We start from the raw sequence: 18,591 nt of genomic DNA, 5'->3' as shown, positions 1-18,591 counted from the left end.
AGGCTCTCTCCTTCCAGCCGTCTCCCTGCCCAGAATGCCAGGGTCTCAATCTATTGGTTTCCAGCAGCATCAGCAGCATCAGAAATTTGTTAGAAATGCAAATTCCCTTACTGAATCAGACACTCTGGGGAGGGGACAAGGTGAATTTTAACAAGCCCTCAGGGAAATTCGGATACACACCAAAGTTTGAGAACCACCACAAGAGGCTTGCTGCAGTAAATGTCATATGTTAAAAGGCTTGTCTCCTCACTACACGGCCAGGAAGCCCAGTAACTTCTCCCAATGCACTTCCACAAAATCCTTCTCCTGCTTGTGAAAAGCAACCTGCCCCTTCTGGGAAACATAGTAATTATTTAACGTGTGCCTGGTGGCAGCCCTGCCCCACCTCCCAGGCAGTCACTCGCAGCCTCTGGAAGGAAAAGGAGAGGGGATCCTGCCTGCTTCCCAGAACTGGACATAGCGGGCCGGAGGGAAGGGTGCTGGCCTCAGGGAGCCCTCTGCTACGTGTATCAGAATCTCTGCTGCTCCTAGACAGTGCACAGTCATGGTACCCATAAGCCACTGTCCAAAGCAGGAAACTTTCTTCAAAAATTGTAGCTTGGGGACTTCCCTGGTGGTACAGTGGATCAGAATCCACCTGCCATTTCAGGAGTCATGGGTTTGATTCCTCGTCCAGGAAGATTCCACGTGCCACGGAGCAACTTAAAGCCCATGAGACACAACTACTGAGCCTGCGTGCTGCGAGCCCGTGCACCTAGAGCCTGTGCTCCACAACCAGAGAAGCCATCACAATGAAAAGAACAGAGAGTAGCCCCCGCTCACCAAAACCAGAGAAAAGCCCGGGGAACAGCAAAGACCCAGTGCACCCCAAAATAAGTTAATAATTATAGTTTGGGGGCTTCCCTGGTGGCTCAGACGGTAAAGAAATCTGTCTGTAGTGTGGGAGAGCTGGGTCGATCTCTGGGTCAGGAGGATCCCCTGGAGAAGGGAATGGAAACCCACTCCAGTATTGTTGCCTAGAAAATTCCATAGACAGAGGAACCTGGTGGGCTACACTCCGTGGAGTCGCAAAGAGCTAGACATGACTACTGGAAAAAGAACAAACACTGAGCTTCTTTATTTCTAGAATCCTCTGGCTTCTCAAGGAAACTAAGAAACCTGGAGCACTTTCTAGGACTTCCACTCAGGTAAAGGTGGGGGAACATGCAATCCCAGTGTGGAGTGAGGCATCTCGTCTGAGGGCCTCTGTCACCAGAGTCAGCAAAGGCTGCTGCAGCTGCCCCGCCCCACTGCCACCCCCACCGGATGGTCTTCTGCAGAGTGAGCTCGCAAAATGGAAAATGCCCAAAGGAGTACTGTAGGCTGGTGGGGAGAAATCAGGATACAGAGAATCCAGATGACCTGCCTGAGGTCACAGAAGAGACGTGTCACATCCGGCCAGGCCTCAGCCTTGGCTGGGGACAGGACACAAGGGCAGTACTGCCGGCCAAGCTCTTAAAGGGACTCCCAGAGCCAGAAGTTTCCAGCATTACCCCCCTCCCCAGTAGGGCTGCCCAAGAATCTTTCCCCAGCAGCCATCCTAGTAAGAGTGCTTTACTCACCCCAGGAAGCCCCTGGCCAGCCAGGTTTCTGGTTGTCCTATATGATGCCCAGCCCATCCCAGATGATCTGGAGATGCCTCTGAGGAGAGGAACCTTGGGGTCTTAGAGTGAGTGATAACAGGGATGGGCAGTGGGAAGTCAACTTTCACCTAGGGTGATGGGCATGCAGACACCAGAGGCCCCGAGGGGAACTGCCAGGGGTCGACACAAGAACATACACACACAAGGGTGACAAAGGGCTGTGTTTCTGAGTCACCAGTCTGTCCTGTGCAGGGCTTGGCTATCTGGCTCGGAGGCTGAGGAAGACAGGATGTTTTTGCCCCTTTAAGAAATGGGGAGATTACCTCTTGCTTGTTTCCAATTAAGAGTCTCTCAATTTTCCTAACAGAAAGGCTGAGACCTAGGGACACAGGCTTCATCCGGGCCTGGGCTGCTCACCAGCAGGCGACCTTAAGGCTCAGGTTTCTCCTCTGTGCAGCACCAGGGGTAGGAACGAATTATGCCACAGGAGTCACACAGAGATGGCCTCTCCACTAAGTCCCAGGAAACATGAAAACAAAGTCCCCACTGTTTCCAAGTCTACCCCCAAAGTCCAGACCCTGCCAGGCCCAACAATGGCCAAACCAGGCAAGAAGGTGCTGGGAGGGTTGGGGAGGGTCTGCTTTCCTGTGTCTCTCACCAGGCTCTCCATGCCCTTGTGCCTGGCACTCTGATTGCTTGAGGATCAGACGAGATCGGGCACTTTCAGGGTGGCATGGCCTTAGACAACTGCTTGAGGATCTGCTGCCAAGAACCCCCTTTAATAGCTTGGAAAATTCTGAGCCAGAATTGGCCTCAAGTAGAGAAAGGAGAAGCTCTTCTCTAAGACATGTAAACTTGTGGTTCACATCTGCTCTAATTACTCACAATGCCCCATCTACAGATCCATACTTCTCCTCACTATGAAAAGTGAATGCTAGCCACAAATGTGTGTTCTCACCAAGAGACCCAAGTCTCCCAAGTTCCTGAGCAAGAATGCAAATCTATGAGACAGGTGGAGACGGGCCCCTTCCCTACCTTGATCTGATGACTCCTCAGGCCAGGGCCCTGCGTAAGAACCCAGATCTTGAGCAACCACCACCAAGGACTCCCAGATCCTCAGCATGGGACAAGATCCAGTGCCAGGGCTCTCTGGGCCAGGAATCAGGGCCCAAGGACCCTTAAGTCAAACCCAGTCTGCAAACAAAATATGTGGGAACTGAAGTAGGGGTACAGGGGGTGTCAGGGGCTCCATGGACCAAAGGAACTAAGAAGAAGAAATGGACCACCCTGAGTGAAGGCTGAGGCCTTGGACAGATAGCCTCGGCTAACCTGGCCTCCTCTTCCTGGGGACAGAAGAGGAGGGCTGAGGTTCGGGGGGTCCTGGGCACTGTGCCCCAAGGAATTGCGGGGGCGAGGGGGAAAGGAGGGCTGCTTCCTCCCAGCTCATAGATTTGCTCTCATGTGTGGGAGCAGAGAGGACTCAGGCTACTCATGAGGATGTATAAATGACACCTGCAAGAGTCTGGAAGCCGTATCAGCCCTCACAGGGACAGCCTGGAAGCAGAGTCAGCCTCGAAGATGACCTGGTCAGAAGCGCCTCACGCCCTGGCCTGCTGTCTCTCACCACAGCAGGGGCAGGGGGCTTGTCTAGTTCTGTCAGACAGAAGAAGGAAAAGGATCATTCTAAAAATAGAAAAAAGGAAAACAAATTTTAAAAATAGAGCTTGGTGAGCACTCGCCATGTGCCAGGCACGGTTTCAAGTGCCTGCTTGATGGGTAACACCTCGTGCGATCTCACAGAGGAGTCCGCATCTTCCCGCCTGAACTGAGTGGAGAAAAGCCCTTGGCCCGAGACCTCAAGGTTCTCTGAACTGGAGGGCAGCCAGCTCAGAGAACTCAGGAAGTGGTTTTCTAGTTTTACTGAATTACCTAGAATTTGGCCTTCTTAACCTCCTGCCCCACCCAGTACAACCTTCCTTCCTAATTGCACAACAGGCTCTCAGATGTTTGGAGGAGGGCAAGAGTAAGATTGTTATCAGAATAAATGCATCCTTGCTATGAAAAACGATTTTAGGATGCTTCTGTGGTTGAGGCAGAAGTCAGCTATAGTGGCTGGGACTTGGAGAGCAGGTGCCAAATCCAAGGTCAGCCAAGACACAGTGGTCAATAGCCTCAGGGACTGAGCAGAAAACACAGGAGGGAGTGAGAACCATGAGAATGAGTGAGAGAGGGCGAGGTGACCAGGGCTGGAGTAGGAAACAGAGCTCAATATAGTCCCCCGACAATGCCAGTACAAGCCCCTGCCACAGACAGCATGTGGGGACCCCCAAAAGCCCCTCTGGAGGCATTCATCTGCTTGAAACCTTCCAACCTTCCTCCACCACGCAGCACGCCACAGGGCAGAACGTGGCGTCTCCTGTCCATTCTCAGCCCAGGGCACGGGCTGCAGTCCTGCCTCTACAGGCTTCCAAGAAGAAAAAGCTCTTTAGCCACAGTCCCGAGATCCCTTCTCATCACAACTCAGCCAAGAATAGAGGGAAAATGGAACCCATTATTCTCATTCTGAAGGGCTGGGAAATGGCTTTTGCTTTTCAACATGAAATGTGTCTAAAAATAAGCTGTGAATTTCAACCAGAGGTTGAAAATAGCTCCGGCACTGAACAGAGCTCTGTTCACAGTGGGCTCAAGGATGGCCTTCATTCCAAGAGCAAGTGCTGAAGCCACAGCCAGGGCAGGGGTCCAGGCCAGGGGCTGTCACAGGCTCACAGGGCCGCCCCTGCCATGGTCTGCCCCTCTGGCTTTAGACTGCCAAACTCTAACAGGCGTGTGGTTCAGAATTCAAGATCCAGCACCTGGCCCAATGTGCTTCTAACATCCCCAAATGCCCAGGGGTGACTCATGTGGCATTTGAATCTGAGACCCGGAGTGTAAACAGGGCTGGGGGGGAGAGGAGGGGAAGGTGGACATCAGGATCAAGAGCTCCCTGGCACAGCAGTGGTGTTCAAGGCTCTCTGAGAAGCCAAGCCACCAAATCCTCACCAGGCACTACACCTCAGAGCCAGGGGAAGCCTGCAGGCAGGAAGGGCAAGAACACACTTTAAGTGAAGTAAGGAAAATCAAACTGTTAAAGGTCTTTTTCTGCTGTTTACCATCACTCCTGGAGATTCCAAAGTTTGATAAGCCAAACATTTCTACAAAATTGGCTTGTGTTAGAAAGCCAGACTGAGAGACCTGGGCCACAGTTGCTTGGTTGGGGGAGAGCCCAGATCTGGCCCATCAAGAACGATCACAGGCTCCAGAGGTAGTGCCATCCCCAAGCCCCTCCCATCCCCAGCCAGCCCTACTGCAGAAGCCCCTCTTCTGGGCTCACTCCCAAGGCGGAGTTACCGCAGTGACTCTCAACCAGGAGCAGTGCTGCTCCCCAGGAGACACCTGGCAATGTCTGAAGACATTTCTGACCATCACAACTAGGGGTGGGGGGTGCTACAGGCAAGCCAGTGGGATGCTCCTAAACCTCCTACATGCACAGACAGCCCCCACAGTGAAGATTCATCTGGCCCAAGGGATCAACGGCACCAAGGCAGAGAACCCCTGCGCTGCTGGAAGAATGGTATGTGGACAGAGTTAGAGGGGTGGGGGCTCCCTGAGGAGCTGAGACACCCTGGTTGGCCACAGAATCAGTCACCAGCACTACCTCGGTGCCTGGGAAGCCCATGGGCAAGAAAGGAAGACTACATTTGTCAGCCTGCCTCCCCACATCAGGGGAAAACCTAGCCACTGAGCTGCACTATACCAACTCACTCACCTCAATTTGGGAAGATGAAAAAATTCTGTGTACAATGGTGGTGATGGGTGCAACAGTGTGAATGTACTTAATGCCACTCAACTGTACACTTAAAAATAAGCACAGTGGGGGCTTCCCTGATGGCTCAGTGGTAAAGAATTTGCCTGTTAGTCCAGGGAACACAGGTTCGATCCCTAGGTCTGGAAGATCCCACATGCCACAGGACAACTAAGCCCATGCACCACAACTACTGAGCCTGGGCTCTAGAGTCCAGGGGCCATAACTACTGAAGCCCGCGAGCCTACAGCCTATGCTGCACAGCAAGAGAAGTCACTGCAATGAGAAGGCCGCACACCACAACTAGAGAAAGTCCTCCAGAAGCGACAAAGGCCCTATATAGCCAAAAAATTGAAAACCTCTTAAAAAAAAAAAAAAAAGGCAAAATGGTCCACATGCCACAATGAAGATCAAAGATCCTGCATCTGTAAAATCCCGCACAGACAAATAAATAAATAAAAATACATATACTTTTTTTAAAAATAGGCAAAATGATGAATTTTATGTTACATATATAAAACAAACCAAACAAACCCCTCAGCTCCCCTCTTTGGCCTGGGAGTCCTGAGGTCAGAGCTGCCACTCAAAGTACATGCTGGTGGCGTGCACGTGTGGGCATGGTATGTCTGGAGGAGGACCTACACATCACGTCAAGAGTCTCAAAGGGGCCTGTGACAAATGGAGAAAAAAGCCTGAAACAAAGAATGACTTTAGGATTAAAAAGTCAAGTCACTTTCTGGGTTAGCAGAAGTCACCTACATCAGACGTGGGGTCCTGGTAGCCTGCCTGTGGGGGTGTTTGGGTCCCACTATGGAAATAGAGGTTTGAGAAGAGTGAGCGTTTTTGGACCACGGAGCCAGGGTGCAGACTCTAGGTCCCACACCCCTTTCCTGATTTGAGCCCCACAGGGTGATGCCCACTGGGCAGAGGGCTTGAGGCTAGCTCGGGAACAGATGTTTTTCCTGAGGCCTGCTAATGGTTCGGCCAGCCAGACCCTACCCTGACTTGTCCTGCTGGCTTTCCCACCGCACACCGTCCATCCTAGATGACCAGGCCCTGCAGCTATGGGAAGCAAGGGTGCCCCACACCCTGTCTCTGGCTCAGACTGAAGGGACATGGGACAGCTGTCTAAGTTACTTTCCCAAAAGCTACCAGAAAAGGAGCATGGGATTCTCCCCTTGCTGCTGATTACTAACCATTCCCAAGAGACAGACAGCAGACTCCCCCTCTCCTGGGATGGGAAGAGCTTCCAGCCAGCACTCTACCACCTGCAGTTTCTAGCTCTGTCAGCCCTGCCCAGGGGGCCAGCACGGTGGGCTCCCAGGACTACACACTGCAGCAGGCGACTACGCCCCAGGTGTCTCAACGGTGAACGAGAACAATCACTCAGAGCACTCATCGTGACGAGGTCAGGAATACACAGAGCACTACACGTCAAGGCCTCAACAGGGTGTGGTTCACCATAAATACCCAAGAGACAGGAAGCTGTAGAGGAGGTGGACATGGACCCCAAGGGATCACAACCCCACTGGAAAAACCCCCAGTCTGGAAAATGCTTTTATGGGTGGAAGATGAAATAGCGGCAAGCAGACCACTGGGCAACCCAGCCACCACTCTCCCAACAAAACCAAAAGCTGAGAACTGGACACTCCTTAGCAAATGTGGAGGGAGAACAAAACCTCTGGGCCAAGGGCAACTCTTGGAAGAAAAGCTTTAAACCCCAACCTGGCGTGTTCCTAGAGGGAGTCCCACACGTAGGACGGGCCGTGGGCAGGGTGGGGCCTCTGCTGGAGCCAAAGAAAGCCCTGGGATGGACTTGGAGGCTTCCTGGTTCTATTCTGGGCCAACCTTGACTCGCTGGGGGCCTTGGGCAAGCCGCTTCCTGTTGTTCAGGCCAGCTTCTGCATGTGGGAAAGGCCAAGCCGCCACTAAGGTCCAGGCAGGAGGGATTTAAGCAGCCTGCACCAGAGCTGACAATCCGCGTGGCTCCACCTCCTTGGCATCACTGTTTATTTCAGCCAAAGCTGAAAATTACCTTCTTCAAAGCATGAGACCATATCAGTTATCTTTTCTACCCCAAATATTTGTCCAAAAAATATTGGTAACTATTGAATATTTTTAATTCAGGAACACTGAATGCCCTTTTACCAACAAAGGTACTAAAAATGGTTTGTGGCTGAGGAACTTCCTTTCCATGGTTTAAAAAAAAAAGGAAGTGAGAACAGGGCTGGGGCCCTTCCCATTCGTCCTAGCTGTGGCTTCAGGCCCTGCACCCTCTAGGAATTTGACAGTGCGCCCAAGGCTCGGCACCAGAGAGGTCCTTCCTCTCCTTAGGCCTCAACCAGCCAGTGGCCTGAACCACAGAAACAATCCCCCAGCAGACGACGCGGGGCCTAGGCATCTGGCAGTCTATGCTGACAGCCTCCTAACATCTTGTTTGTTCACTCTGGATTTGAAACAAAGCACCACAAGCACCTAAGAAGTTTCTGGTAAATCATGAGATCTTACCAGGTCTCTTCCCTGGAACCTGCCTAAACCTGCAGCGCCCCCACTGTCCCTGAGCCCAGTGCTGTTGACCATGACCCAGTCCACCAGCCACAGGGCTCAGTCAGGATAATGCCTGTCAGGCCACTTACCAGAGTCCCAGAGGAGCTGGCCCGCGTGGCTGGGGGCCTCTGCACTCTTAGCACTTCGCCATAATCGACGATGTCAAAGTTACTCTTCCAAACCATCACCTGTCAAGACCGACAAGCACACAGAATCAGGAGGAGAAATACCCCTTACCTGTCCTTCTTCACGGAGAAAATGGGCCCAGAGGCTACCGCCAAAGTTCTGGGCCAATGGTGGGACTGTGGTCCCCACCTGGCACCCCCACTCATCTCTGGACCTGCCCCACCTCTCTGGAGAGCAGACTTTCTGAACAGGCCCGGAGAGGATCGGGTGCTCCATCAGGGTGGAGAGTCACCATCACCACTGGGCCTCTGCACTGGCTGCTCCCTGTGCCTGGGGCATCCCAGGTCCAGGCTCTGTATACCTAGCATCTCAGGCTAAATGTCTGCCCTAACACCACCTTCTAAGAGAGGCCTTCCCTGGCCCTCTTGCTAGTTTTGATCATAGCTCTCTATTTCCTCCAAGGCATCAGACACAGTAGTTGTTTAAATCTCTGTCTGCTTTCCCATGTTTATCACCTATCTCCCCACCAAAACAGAAGTTCTTTACAGTGGCAGCCTGGCCAGCCTCACTGTGAGAAGTGGTTCAGATACAGACTCCAGGCCATACCACTAGGTTTAAGATCCTGGCTACACCCCTTACTGTGTGGCTCTAGACAAGGGACTCAATCTCTCTATGCCCTGTTTTCCTCATCTGTGAAATGGGGATGAATGGTAGTTTCCGCCTCACAGGGCTGCTATAAAACTCAGACACTGGCCCCAGGGAGAAGTCTGGCCCCAGAGAGATGTGGTTAACACACCCATTATTCTACATCCCAATAGGAGGATCTTCACGCCCTGAGGTTCCTCTTACAAAAGCTGGGTAAGAGTGCTCCCTGCTGGAGGGTGTCAGCACTCCTCCAGGGCCACTTCCAGGATGGCAGGAATTGTGAATCGTGTCCAGCAGTCGACTGAGGCCACCGAAAAACTGCCGGATCCACATAAGATGGAAACTCAATGCCCCCTGATGCTTCCCCCATCGGGACGCAGCCATAAGCCTGGTTCTGTGGGAAGCTGCTCACCACCCACAGAGCAGCACTGTTCATCACCCCCAGCTGATGGGGATCCAGGGTCTCTCATTGGTCCGCTTTACAAAAAGAACGTCGGCACTCACCCCCTTGTTTATAGGGTTCTGTGCACTGCACCAGTCTAACTGTTGAATAATCCTGAGCAGAGGAATGGCTATCAGGAATGTGGAGAGAGAATGACAAATGCCATTCCCAAAAGGCTCTCAGAGCACACAATAAGAAGGCAGCTGGGGAGCTGACAGCGGTGGCTGCCGAAGGAGGGCTCAGGGTGGGGGACCCTACTTCCTACCAGGGTGTCTCTTGTGCTTTTACCAGAACTTTACTTATGGTGTGGATTTATTAGTTTCCCTAGTCTTCTAAGCAATGAGCCAGGACTCCACACCCAGGGAAGGCTCAGGAGTCTCCTTGGTCTTCCTCCTGCCTTGTCTGGTCAGCACAGGAACTGGTGCTGGTGTGGGAAGACACCTGCCATCTCGTAGCCCTGCTGTGTCTCCAACCACCCTCTGCTTTACTGACAGACTGAACCGAAATCAGCTAGGGCTGGAGCTCACTGGGAAGCCAGTGGGACTGTCCTGGGTGAAGAAGCCAGCAGAGCTATAAGGCTGGGAGCAGCAGGATGAACATTCTGGGCAACCTACCAGGTCACACTGCCTCAGAACAGCCACTCTTTCCTCCCCAGCTCCGGGAAGTATGGTTTTCTGGACAAGCAGCGCTGCACCAGAACCTGGAGAAAGATTTCCAGTGGGAGGACTACCAGGCCCCAGACTCTGGGCCAGACCCCAGGGACATGGTGGCAAGGCAGGACAGGACCTCCTCACACATGTTCTAGTTCTGCAGTCGTGGAGCTGGAAAATGCTGTCCCTCAGACAGCACATGAGCAGGCCAGGGAGCAATGGCTGGCAGACAGTGGAGCGCAGCCTCCAGCCACGTCCTAGCTCAGACTCAAGCTTCCTCACCCACAGAACGGCTGAAGTGAAAATTCCCCAGGGCTGCCCTGAGGACTCAATGAGGGGTCACACTCTTGCCGTGTTGCCCACATTACCAGGTCCATGGAAAGCATCCAATAATTATCTAATTATTCACCTAGAATCAGGAAAAAGAAGTTCCTAAAAAACTCTGGGGACTTCCCCAGTGGTCTACTGGTTAAGTCTCCACGCTTCCAATACAGGAGGCACTGGTGTGATCCCTGGTCAAGAAACTAGATCCCATATGCCTCATGGCCAAAAAGAAACCAGAACAAAAAACCCTCTATTTTACCTTTCTCATGGCAACACTAACCCAGACTCCTTCCAGCCCACACTGGTCTGAGCAGCAGGAGTTCTGAGATGCTGCCATGGTCGGCGCTGCAGCACCTGCTCTGGGGAAGCAGGGCGCCGCTCTGAGCATCCTACCCCAGGATCCAGCCTTTACGGCTGCTGAAAGCCGCCAAGGAAGCTGGTGAAAGCCAGCCCATCCATCTCTGGGGCACTTCGGTCCCCTGTCTGTTCTACTCAGTATCCACTGGGATCCCTCAGACCATTCTTTACTTACTTGTTCATCTGAACCGCCAGAGGCAAAATACTCCCCCGTTCTTGAAAAGGCAACCGTGGTGGCTGGACCCTGTGAGAACAAACCAAGAAGAACAAACACCAATGGTCACTCTAGATCCTCAATGCACAGGAAGAAATCAGAATCTCATGAGTGACAGTGACAGCAGGACTCAGGGCTGAGCACCTCACCCAGCCCGTGTTCTCCCCAGCCTGGGGTGGAGGAACCGGCAGGTGCCAATGCATGAGCACGACCACTGAGGCTCTGTTCCCAGACACCACTGACAAAGGTGGGCCATGAGGTCAAGGCCAGGATGAGCGAGACCGTCTGTGCTGACAGCCTTGCTGGGCCGACACCACTGTCCTCACTTTCCAAGGGGAAGCCAGAGGTCACAGAGATGCACTGGCTTATCCAGGCCCAGCACTGGGGCCAGAACTTGGTCCCTTTGACCAGACCATGCCCCACCTCGTGTCCCTCTAATGAGTACGTCACTTTCCTCATGCTGGGGCCCTGGGAGGAGACCTGACCCTCTGGCTTCTCAGATGCTGAAGGTCCTCACACCTGTCCAAAGGATGATGCCAGGCCTATGCCTGGCCGCGCCCTGAGGGCCAGTGAGCACATCCAGGCTTGGGGCAGGGGACATGATCTCCCGTAAAGAGCGAGGACTCTTCCTCAAACGCCTGCAACCCGCGGCAGAAAGACACACAGCAAGAGTCAGCTCAGCACACCACCGCAAACCATCGCTTCCTTCTGGCCAAACTTTAATGTGGTTCTACCTGGCATCCCCCAAGCAAAGCCAGATGAAGGAGGTTCTCTCCTAGAGGACGACGGTGCAGCCGCTGTCTACGGCCACCTCAGTTCCTCTAGAGCAGCACAGGGAGCAACAGGAACCCCTGCTGCCTGTGGGAGGGGCCCCTGTCAGCGGGGCCGACACAGCAGCGCTGTCCATACACCTATGGACAACAGGAACACTGGGAAGCACTTCCACTCAGTGCCAGAAAGACCAGACAGGTTGTAGGCTGGAGAGGGACCCGAGGTCATGGAGCAAGGGCAGCTTCAGCCTGCCCAGAAGAGAAGGCAGGTTAGACAGAGCTGCAGGAGAACGCACGTCTGCCTACGCCTCTGGAATCTACCCACAGCTCCTCTTCTCTGAGCTGCTCATAAAGGGGGGTGAAGAAGAAGTAGCATAAGCTGGCTAACGCCAAGTGCTCAGGCTGCCTGGAGCGCTCCACTTGCCCTGACACAGTTAATCCTCTGGCGCGGCCTGTATGTTTACCCTTCTGAAGGGTGACGTGTCCAAGAGGGGAGGACAGGGCTGAGGTCAGGGATGAAGCCTCCAGCCGTGTCTCTCACTGCCTTCCTGTGCAGGTGGGGCCCCAGGGGCGGGGGTCACAGAACCCAGGAGTCCTGGACAGCCATCCATCAGGACAAAGCAGATCCACTCTCCCTGACGGGAAACCATGTCCACTTGTGTGGCTGAGAAAACACCACCAGGAGCGGAGCACCACGGCTGCAGGCACAGGGTCTGGGCGCAGGGTGGGAGCAGGTCGTGTAGCGCCCAGATAGCCTTCCAGGGGGACAGTCACCACAGGCTGACAGGACTTAAGGGGGGGCAATTTCAGGTGACAAGTTTACTTGAGTCTTAGATTCCTTACTGTCCCATACTTTCGATATCTTAGTGAGTATATAGCTACACTACATGAATACAAAGATAAAACGACAAAACTGTTTTCATTCTGAGAAAAAACAAAAAGGAAAGAGAAAAGGGAAGGAAAATAGTACACAGTGTATCAAAAAGCCGGGCTCTCTGCCTGCCCAGAGCTCACTGAGGAAGGGCGGGTTTCCAAGAAGTCACAGCAACTAAGGAACCAAACAAATATTCGTGGGTCAATCTCCCTTCCTGTTGTCACTCAACACCAGATGCCAGGCTGGGGACAAGATGCTGGAGGCCAAGCAGCAGCAGGACCACTGAAGAATGTGGCCAGCAGCCCAGTCTGGCAGGGGCATCAGGACCAGAGAGCAGGTGCTGGAAGTCCTCCAGGCAAGAACTAGAGCTATCCCCAGGGTCCAGGTCCTAGGAAATGCCAGGGAGGGTGCAAGCGACAAGGGTGCTCTGAGGACCCCCCCAGAGTGGAGGCCCACAGTCCGCCCCACCGGTGCCCATTTACCAAGAGGACGGCACGGCTCCTATGCCAGGCCCCTTGGTGTTCCTTCCACAAAGGCTCCTACCCTTCCACCCAGGGTGCGCAAAACAGTCCGGGGCACTTGAAGCACAGCCCGAAGAACGGCTGTCCCTGGGCTCTGCTGTGGGTCAAAGTCATCATGGACTGCAGCGCAGATGCAAGCTCTCCACTGCTGATGATCCTCATGCCAAGCCTCGGGAGGTCTTTGGAGACCCAGACTACCCAAATCTTTCTTGGTTTGCAGTAAATTCATTTAAGGCTACAAATCTGCCTCTGCCTGCCACTGAGCACGCATCACCTTAGATCTCAGATCCCCAAAGCTTCCACTCTGTGGTATTTTCCTGTCCTTCATCCCAGTGTCCCGTTTCACTGGGACTCGCTGAAGCCCAGCAGTTACTGAGGAGCACACTCTGGTTTCCAAACCCTGGGGGCTGGGGAGTCTCTCCCAGCCCCGGCAGGGCCCAGTATGACGTGTGTTCTCTGAGACTGCCCTGCCTTAACGGTAACTGGCTCCTTTCAGTCAATTAGTCACTCCTGAAACACTCATCCACCGGCTCAGGGGAGGCATGTTGCCAGGCTGTTTCTTCGCCAAGGCAAGGCCCAGGGCCTCTCCAGTGCTTCCTGAGCAGTATTCTGAGCAGCAGCTCTCGCTGGGGCCCCGGCAGTGTGGATCCAACCTGTCTCCCAGTCACTGGGGGTGCCCATCTGGGGGCCAGGCCCACTGGCAGGGACGCTGCATAGGCTCCACCAGCTCCTTCCCCGCTCCCTCCCCGGATCTGGCCAGATGGAGCCTTTTCTGAGACGATCACCGGGAGCACTGGACGCAGCCAGGCCCCCACCTCCCTTTCCCCACTGACCCAGCCTCAGGTGGCCCTCGAGCTGGACTCATACCCAGCCATTTCACTACACGCTGCCTCTGCCTGAACAACCTCTAGATCCGAGGGACCCACACTGGCTAGTTCCTTCGCACTCATACAGCAAAGCATCAACGGCAGGGGTGGGGAGGCAAAACAAAGGATACCATAGCATTTAGATCCCACAGCTCTGATGACCCTCACCCCGCAGCCCCTGCAGCTTGTCCAGATCTCTCCGCTCTCCTCACCTTCCAGCCTGAGGCCCTGCACACCTGAACCCTGGCTATTGTGTCCACAACAGTTACAGTGGAAGGCCAGCCAGGCACCCCCATCACCACTACCAAGGGGTTTTGATGTTTTTCACTGGCTTCCAGCAAACACAACGGAATGTCACACCACATGCCCCACATCAGAGATAGAAGCATGGCCATGAAACACACACATGGAGATCAAGGAGGCCTCTGGCGTGGGTGTTTAACTCTAACCCCGGTGCTCAGACAGAGGCACCGTAACCCACCCCATCAGACTGTGTCTTCCACAAAACTCCGAAAGGGAGGCTCTATACTGGCTCACTCAACCTGCTGTGGCCTGGTGGATGTCCCTTTAGGGAGCCCCGAGGACAAGGAACAGCCCCCTAGCTCCTAGGCTGCTCCTGACCTCAGCCAAGGACACCTGTTCCCAGCCCTTAACCTGGGCTGCCAGCAGGGGACAGAAGATCAGGCTGAGCTCCTGGTAACTTCAGCTGGAGCACATGAACTATTCTCCTCCCTCTTATGTTCCCTCACCTCTTGCAGGAGGTGCCCAGCCATCGAAGCCAGAGCTAAGCCTCTCAAGCAGCAAAGCGAGTCCCCCAAATTAACCGACTACATAAGAAAGCTGCAGGGTGCAAAGAAACGAGGCAGGAGGGGCCTGTTCTGAGAATTTCCTTCCACCTGGGGCAGCCGGGGGGTGGCCCACATGCACAGGCACTCTGTCCTGCTGCTGTGGCTCCTCCTGGGAGGTGAGCCCCCCTTAATGCCACTTCCTCAGCTCCAGCCCAGGCCCCAGCAAGGCACAAGCTGCCAGGAGCATCAGCTGACCCATTCTCAGAGCCTGTGATTTCTCAGCAACTGAGCTCAGCCCCTGGCACAGACAGACGTTGTCCCAGTTCGGGGTTCTAGGCCTTGGGTGATGGGTGCTCGCCCCACCGAGGGCCAGCTGTGGTGTGGGGAACCACGGGCCTGCTGGTCCCTGTGTGGTTTCATCACTCCACAGAGACACGAACTCCAACTGCACAGCCACAAGCACCAGATTTAACTCCCCACCCACGCCCCACCTACCATCCTCTCCCAAATAGCTCTGGGGACGAAAACCAAATGAGCATGGCTCGAGATTATGTTTCGGAAAATACAGAAAAATAAATCTGTATTTCTAGCACACTGTCCCACGTGTGCCACACAGAACTCTGCGGGGGGGCGAGGGGGAGGCCTTGCTCGGGGCAGTTGGTGGGAAAGCCCTCTCCACTGCAAAGTGAGGGGTGCGGTGGGATGAGGAGGCTGCCGTGCAGTGACAACCCCAAGTCTATACTGGCTCCAGCAAGAAGCAGGGACTCCCGTCCCTCCTGCCTAAGTGCCCCAGTCTAGGTGGATCCCCAAGGGCAAGACGTTCCAGAGCCTCAGAGAGGGCACTGTCCGCCACAGACAGCCTGGTGCCATCAGATACCAGGCTGTCCTCCAGGGGTCAGGCCCTGGAAGAGACCCAATTAAAGAAGGGCCATGCAAGTAGGCCTGGAGACCAAACAGCAGTAGGCCAAACCACTCAGGGCAGCTGCGGGACAAGGACTTTGGGTCAGGGAATCACTGCATCCCACCCTCTGGGGAATGGATTTTAGGAGCTGTGGACAAAAGTCAAGTCAGAGTGAGAGGACGTTATGGAGCGGATGAGAACAATGCTAAGCAAAAGAAGAAGCCAGACAAACCCTACAGAGATTCTGGGGGTGAATGGGAGGAGGGGAAATGGACACACCCCATCCCAGATGGGAAAGGGCTGATGGCCATGGCCCTGACCCACCCATCACAGGGGTTGTCATCAAAGCCCCCTACCATGAACTCAGTTTCCTAACAAACACTGTCCGCCCATGGTGCCAGGACCATGCCCATAACAGAAACTGTGAACTGCCTGTTAAAGAGCTCTCACCTAGGGACTTCCCTGGTGGTCCAGTGGCTAAGACTTGAGCTCCCAATACAGGGGGCCTGGATTTGACTCCTGGTCAGCGAACTAGATCCCACATGCCACAACTAAAGATCCCAAGTGTCACAACTCAGACCCAGCACAGGAAAAGAAATAAATAAATATTTTAGAAAAAAGAGCTCTCACCTAGAACAGCATGGGGTCATTTTCCAAGAGTTGCACAGAGAAGGGACTGAGCCCTGTGAGGACCTACTGTGTCTGGCGCTGAGCAACACAGACATCCTCTCCCATTATGACAGGTACAGGCGTCATTCTTACAGAGGAGGAAAGGCTGGCAAAGGCAAGGTCTTGACCACTGTCAAAGGGTAAGAGATGGTGCCAGAATGGTTTGATCCCAACACCCAGGCCCTTTCCTCCCTTTTGTGGACCCCCAAAACTCATGCTTTTCTGGCTGAACAAGATGAGAGAGTGCCCAGCGTCTTTTCTAAACCAGAAACAGGTGGGTATAAGTGGTTCGTTCAGTCCTGGAAATACTGGGGTGATTCCTTAGAAAGCTGGGCATCAGACAAGACTGTGAACTTTCCCCAATAAAATATATCAGACATTTGGCCTCAATCAAAGCAGCTGGCAAAGGTGACCATGAGGGCTCCTTTCCACCAGATCACTGAGAGAGAAATCGTTCCAGTATCCCCAGGGGAGAAGGCAGAGGAAGGAGGACAGTGCCCCATCCCCAGGTTGGCAGAGCCTCTCCACTCTGTCCACTCTCCACCTCAATGGCAGACTCACGTGGAGGCAGAGGGCTACCTCACCTCTCAGCCCCAAAAGGCTCCTCGGCCCATCCCACACCCCTGCCCTGGCAAAGGGCACTGTCTGCTCAGCTGGAGTTTGCAGACCTAATGCCCTCAAGCAGCAACAGCAGCAGGGTTATTGAAAGGCCAGGGCCCACTCGGGCTGGAGCCAGCAATGGGCCTGCCCAGCTCTCTGGCCTGTTGCCCAAATCACTTGCAGATACTTACCCCAAAGAAGTCTCTCAAGAGCCACACGAGCCTCAGTAGCAGCCAAGGAGTCATTTCAGGGGTACAGCATGTGTAATGCCAGCTTCCATGAGGCAGGAGCCTCGCTCAGTCACCAGTCGCACCCCCTGAATGGCCCTTTATGGCTCAGAATCCCAAAGCTGGGACTGCAGGGAGAAAGCCCCAGAATCCTTTAGGCTCACAACAAACTAGTAACTCGTGTCCGCCCGCAAACCCACAAGTCAGCCGGCCCCTCAGGAGCCAATGGAAGTGTGGCCAGTCACACACCAGAGAACCACCAAACTGCCAGCAGGGTCAGACCCCTGGGGCACCAGCTGCCCTTGGTGCTGCATGCGGGCCCACCCAAGAGACCCAGACCACCTCAGGTGATCCCGATCTTAGCTTTGCACTTCGCATGTGGCCGTCCTGGTGCTCCTGTGCCTTCAGGAGACAGCAGATTTCTGGCCTCAACCCAGGGCAAGAGAGCTTCTGCCCAACAGCTCTGCCTCCTCGACTCTTCCTTCTCCACTCTGACCCTTCCTCGCTCTTCCCGCATTAGAGGTGGTTCAGGCCGGCCCTCTCACAGGACACAGAGACACTTCCTTGGCACACACAGAGCCCCTTCTCTTGGTCAGGGTCTAGTTCACCCCAGCACCAGTCCCCTGCGGCTGACTCCTCTCAGCTGGCCTCTGACCCGCGGCCTGCACTGTACCTTCTCACAGGTGTGGAATTGGAAGCCCAAGGGGGTTGTTGCTCCATGGAGCAGAATAACTCAACAGCCCTCCCTCTAAAGCTCCCTCAGGGCTCTGCCTGAAGGCGATCACAAGGAAGCCCTCAAGTCCAAACCAAAGCTTCAAGGGGATCCCTCTCCCACTGACCAGAACGCTGTCATCCAACAGGCAGGCTGGACAAGAAGCCATGAGGCCTGCTGGCCTCCTACACAGACCAGTGATCTATTACTAAGAACAAGAGTGAGATTACAACTCAACTTGTAACAGTCATACACATGGGCTCAGCGGGTGTGTTGGAAACTGTAGATATGGTTAATTGTCCCCGTTCGACAACCCTAAGCTGCCTAGACCATATTCTGGGCCTCGGTTCCCCCACCAGAACTCAAAGGTGCTTTCAAATCTGCCAACTACTCCATGGGACAGAATCCCTGGGCATCTGGGGCCACTAGGGAGCCACGGGGCTGCTCAGCCACAGGCTTTAGGAAGTGGCCAGTGACAGCTGTGCTGGGTGAGGCCCTCAGTCACCTCCCGGAACAGAATGTGGAAGCTCAAGTCACCAAGGAGCTCAGCTGCGCATCTTACTGGAAGGACAGGGCCAGGGACACTTCATGAAGGGGGGAGCCTAAGACCAGACGCTGCACAGAGCATGCAGGCAGAGCTGCACTCCTCAGCCACGGTACAGGCCCTCTCCCGGGGCTGGGCCAGGGCGATACACTCTCCAAAGGGGCAACACAGGTGTCCCAGAACTGCTCCAGGGTGGAACCACTCTGGACGGACAGCACGCATAGACCCTCACAGGTCAGGGACGTTTACGGAGCACACTGGCTCCCAGTGACAACACAGGTCCAACCTCCACAGATCTGTCCCCTCCGGGAGAGAAAAGCCACTCTTGCTCCCAGCCCAGATGTCCACCTG

General features: G+C 54.3%; 1 protein-coding gene across 5 annotated transcripts in view; it reads right to left on the bottom strand.

Moving 5' to 3' along the window:
- POC1A (POC1 centriolar protein A) overlaps positions 1-18,591 on the bottom strand; it is a 77,067-nt gene that overhangs the window by 33,127 nt on the left and 25,349 nt on the right. For all 5 annotated transcript variants that reach the window (XM_061396802.1, XM_061396801.1, XM_061396804.1 and 2 more), the window contains 2 exons: positions 10,730-10,798; positions 8,100-8,198 (listed from right to left, as the gene is read on the bottom strand). In XM_061396802.1, coding sequence (XP_061252786.1) covers positions 8,100-8,198; positions 10,730-10,798 — 168 coding nt within the window. The remainder of the gene's footprint in view (positions 1-8,099; positions 8,199-10,729; positions 10,799-18,591) is intronic.

Source organism: Bos javanicus, chromosome 22, assembly GCF_032452875.1.
Source record: "Bos javanicus breed banteng chromosome 22, ARS-OSU_banteng_1.0, whole genome shotgun sequence".
Taxonomy (NCBI): Eukaryota; Metazoa; Chordata; class Mammalia; order Artiodactyla; family Bovidae; genus Bos; species Bos javanicus.
This window is presented reverse-complemented; position numbering and strand designations above follow the sequence as displayed.